Genomic DNA, 4,717 nt, shown 5'->3' with positions numbered 1-4,717 from the left:
AAGCCAATGTGCCCCGGGGCACAGTCATAATGCACCAGGTCTAACACACACCTGAGGAAAGGAACCCTTTGGGGATCCGGGTGCAGTGTGGTCAACGGCAACTCCAAACTAGCTGGCCAATCATGTTGCTGCTTGAAGGATCAGCCTCCCTAACCTGCTCACCGTGGATCCCAAACGCTACTCCTGAATACCACCCTAAGCCATCCTTTGGGCCATGAACGTGGCAGTTTAGGCAAAGGCTTGGAGAAGCGGGGCCCCGGGAGACTGCGACTCCCCGGGGAGACCTCAGGAACGGAATAAATAGGTCACCGGGCTCCCGGGCAGTGCTCCTTTGCCCGTCACCCGGTGCAAGCCCCATACGGCCAGCTGGGGTGGGGTGCGGGGGCAGCGGGCCGGGAAGGCGAGCGTGCAAGTCGCGGCCTCCAGGTCCTCTCCTTCCCAGAGGGGGTCGGGGCGGGGTGGGGGGGGGGGGCTGCAGCCGCGCGCGCTCCGCCGTCGCCTGCAGGTGCGCGCCGAGCCGTGGGGGCGCGCGCCGGGCTCCCGGGGCTCCCGCGGGCGGGCGGCGGGGCGCGCACCGGCGGGCGCGGGCGCAGGGGCGGGGGCGCGCGCGCGGGGAGCGTGTGGGCCGGGCGGGCGCGCGGCGGGGAGAGCCGGGCACGCGAGCCGAGCCCGCCGCTCACCTGCCGCCCGCAGCTCACCTGGCGCGGAGCGCGCGCCCCGCGCGCCCCCCCCCCCCCACGCCCACTCCCGGGCGCGGCCACCGCCCCTCGCCGCCGCGGGCCCCGCCGCGGGCATGCGACAGGAGTAGCCCGCGCGCATCGGAAGCACCGGAGGAGCCCCTTCGGCCTGGTCGCGCCAAGGTGACCCCCTCGATGACCCCCCGCCCCCGTGGGCCGCCTGTCCCGGCGCCCTGCCCGTCCCCGCGCGTCCTCCGCCCGTCCCCGCCGCCGGGGGAGGGGGGGAGCGGCGGCAGGTGCATGGGCGTGTGTCTGTCTGTCTGTGTCCACACTCCCATTGCACACACCTGCCTTTTGTGACCCTGGCCCGACTGCCCCGTGCGCACGGGGGGCGGCTGGGACCCCTCTTTGTTCTGGCTTGGGGAGGGGGGGGTGAGTGTGTGCACGCGCGCGAGGGTTTTGTTTTTTTTTTTTTTTTTGGTTTTGGTTTGATTTTTTTGGAGCGGGGAGGGGGAGTTCGATGGAAATAGGCGATTGAAATGTTCCATCGAGGATGGCGGCCCCCGGCTCGCGACCTGTGGCTGCGGCGCGGCCGCCCCGGCAGCAGCCCAGAGGTGGCACGGGGGTTCGGTTCCAGCATGCAGGATGTGGTTTTCAGCTGTGCGTTGCCCGCACTTTAGCAGCCGGTCCGCCGCGGCTCCGTGTGTGCCTGCCTCGCTCACGCTCTGTTTCCAAGTCCGATCTTGTGTCGTCCCCAGCGCCCAGCGGCATCTGTGGTCGCGGGTCCTCAGCCGGCGAGACTTTGCCCTTTGTTTTGTTCCGTGACACTTTCGAGTTGGTGAAGCGTGTGGCATTTGATGGCGGTGTCTGAGCAGGGGCTGGCTTTCTGTCTGTGTGTGTTTTGCATGATCTTGGATTGTCGCCCTGCTGTGTCTCAACATTAAAAAGCCTGTCTTTTCGTTGAAGAGGACTGGGGTTAAAATGAATGAAGACCTGAAGGTCAATTTAAGCGGGCTGCCTCGGGATTATTTAGATGCTGGCGCTGCGGAGAACGTCTCGGCTGCCGTCTCCTCCCAGGTTCCTGTTGTCGAGCCGGAGCCAGAGCTGGTTGTCAACCCTTGGGACATTGTCTTGTGTACCTCAGGAACCCTCATCTCCTGTGAAAATGCCATTGTGGTCCTTATCATCTTCCATAACCCCAGCCTGCGAGCACCCATGTTCCTGCTCATAGGCAGCCTGGCTCTGGCAGACTTACTGGCCGGCGTGGGACTCATCATCAATTTTGTTTTTGCCTACCTGCTTCAGTCAGAAGCCACCAAGCTGGTCACAATCGGGCTCATTGTCGCCTCTTTCTCTGCCTCTGTCTGCAGCTTGCTGGCTATCACTGTTGACCGCTACCTTTCCCTGTATTACGCGCTGACGTACCACTCGGAGAGGACGGTCACGTTCACCTATGTCATGCTCGTCATGCTCTGGGGGACCTCCATCTGCCTGGGACTGCTGCCCGTCCTGGGCTGGAACTGCCTCAGAGACGAGTCCACCTGCAGCGTGGTCAGACCTCTCACCAAGAACAATGCGGCCATCCTCTCCGTCTCCTTCCTCTTCATGTTTGCGCTCATGCTTCAGCTCTACATCCAGATCTGCAAGATCGTGATGCGGCACGCCCATCAGATCGCCCTGCAGCACCACTTCCTGGCCACCTCCCACTACGTGACCACCCGGAAAGGCGTCTCCACCCTGGCCATCATTCTGGGGACCTTCGCTGCTTGCTGGATGCCTTTCACGCTCTACTCCTTGATAGCTGATTACACCTACCCCTCCATGTACACCTATGCCACCCTCCTGCCGGCCACCTACAACTCCATCATCAACCCTGTCATATATGCTTTCAGAAACCAAGAGATCCAGAAAGCCCTCTGTCTCATTTGCTGCGGCTGCATCCCGTCCGGTCTCTCCCAGAGAGCGCGGTCCCCCAGCGACGTGTAGCAGCCTCCCCCTTAGGGGACACACGGCGCACTAAATTCTGCATTTACCAAGCACTTTCACTGCCCGGCCCAGTGGTTGAGATGCTGTCCTTAACTTCTTTCGACCGGATTTTTCTCTCCAGCCGCAGGAGCACCCAGCATTTCCGAAGCATTCATTTAGATGAGCTAAGTGATCGAAGTGGAAATAATGTTGCCAGTGTCTTCGCCCTTTAAAAAAAAAAAAATAAATAAAATAAATGATTATTTTGTTTTGTTGAGAGGCAGGGATTTTTGTTTTCTGTTGTATTTGGAGGATTGGTAGCAGGTGGGAAAGAAAGTGTATGCTGTGGCCATGATGTTATCAAAAGTAAACTGGTCCTGGAGTGTTTACTTGGACTCGACAGTAAAATTGAATTATTGCGATCGATGGAGGAGCAGTGACTTTTTCCAGATTTTTTTTTTTTTTTTTAACGTCAAGGTAGATTTTCAACGCTGCATGTATCTAAGTGAAGATGATCTCTTTCGAGCCAACACAAATAGTTCACATGATTCTGTTTGGAAGAGACCCGGTTTTATTAACGTGAACTCAGTGATAAGTGACCGACACGGAAACCGTATACCCATTCTTGTTCATTCTTTCTTTACTTGGAGCAATTACTGTTCACAAGAATTACTTTGGTATTTCTGTGAATGTTGTGACTTTCTGCAAGGTTGCCTGTGTTAGCTAGACCACTAGTTTCAAATGTTGCCGTGTAAATCCAGAATCAAATGAGTCCGCTTTCAATATAGGTTTTCAATGTGTCTCTAAAACGAATTCTGAAAATTGTCTTGATTTGCATATGAAGTGGGATTGATTAGACCGGCCATTGTAGTTTCTTAAACCACAGTCTGATTGTTTTCAGGGAACAAAAGAAAAAACTTAGTAACATCTATTAAAAGTAGGTTACGTTTATTGGAGAATCTTCTGAAAAATAAAGCAATGGGAAGCTGTCGCGAAATATGAAAACATCACGTTTCCTATCTCTCTATATCTAAGAATGTATTAATAGTTAGTCCTGATTGAGACGAATAGAATTAAATCTTGTAGATCAAATATTTCCGGTTCACACTGTCTGTGGTACAAAGTGCATTTGAAACAGGTGGTCTCCTATTTTAACGATTAAGTTGGCGAGTGCGTATAAACCACGCGTATCTGACGGTGATATTTGTAAGCTACCCTCTGTAAGTTCACCAGCGGAGTGACCATGTGGCTGTTCGTGAGAAGCTAACTTTGAATTCCTTTTCCTTCTTTTCACCAAAAAAACAACCTAAACGCAATAAAAACTGCATTGCCTGTTCCCAGAGAGCAAAGATTTTTGTCAAGAAATAACACAGAAGACTCGGTTGTAAGCACATTGCAAAATCGTTGTCTGAGCGCCATTTCCTTTAGTCAGACAGATGTTTTAGACACGCATACCTTCCCTCCATTTGCCATGGATTCGTAGTGGTGCCTGTACAATCAACGAAAGGTTTCGGGACGGGATGTCAACTAAGCCCATTCGGATGGCGGCAAGACTAGTATTTCAGGGTCCGTGGGGGAATCACTGGTAATAAATTCACCTCATCGGTTTGTCCCAAACGTTATGCCAGTGGTGGTCTCGGGGCCGTTCTGTCAGCCTGCATACTGATGGCCCTCTCGCCTTCGTAGGTAGCACAAGGGTGAATCAATCCCATACTCGAATCTGGGTCTCCTCCCCTAGGTTACTTGCGGAAGCGGGAGAGTGAAATATTTCAGAAGCGGGATTTTTAATCCATGTCACCATATGACCAATCTAATCAACCTGATGCCTTTAAAAAATTCCTTTTGAGTGTTTGATGGAGTTGGTAGATGGGACGTGATGGGTCTGTTCGTTTTTTAATGACGGAAAACTAGACAGCGTCCCCTTGTGAGAAATGACTAAGGTGAGTTGGTTTTGACATGTGCGGGCAAAGACTCATAATGAGGTTTAAAGCAATAAATGCTGCCTTTGTAGAAATGGTGGTCCACTTGGATATCTCTAACAGTAGGAATTCTAGCGATAATGACCGTGCTGTTGC

The 4,717-nt window shown here is 53.9% G+C and overlaps 1 protein-coding gene across 1 annotated transcript; it reads left to right on the top strand.

The window, feature by feature from the left end:
• Positions 1 to 816: 816 nt before the first annotated feature.
• Positions 817 to 3,973, top strand: GPR12 (G protein-coupled receptor 12). Its single transcript, XM_030308185.1, has 2 exons — positions 817 to 860; positions 1,644 to 3,973. The coding sequence occupies exon 2, from the start codon at positions 1,659 to 1,661 to the stop codon at positions 2,661 to 2,663; it is 1,005 nt and encodes a 334-aa protein (XP_030164045.1). The 5' UTR covers positions 817 to 860; positions 1,644 to 1,658; the 3' UTR covers positions 2,664 to 3,973.
• The last annotated feature ends 744 nt before the right edge of the window (positions 3,974 to 4,717 follow it).

The sequence above is a fragment of the Lynx canadensis genome, chromosome A1 (assembly GCF_007474595.2).
Source record: "Lynx canadensis isolate LIC74 chromosome A1, mLynCan4.pri.v2, whole genome shotgun sequence".
In the NCBI taxonomy this organism is placed as follows: domain Eukaryota; kingdom Metazoa; phylum Chordata; class Mammalia; order Carnivora; family Felidae; genus Lynx; species Lynx canadensis.
The sequence above is the reverse complement of the archived record's forward strand: the minus strand, read 5'-3'. Positions and strand labels throughout refer to the sequence as shown.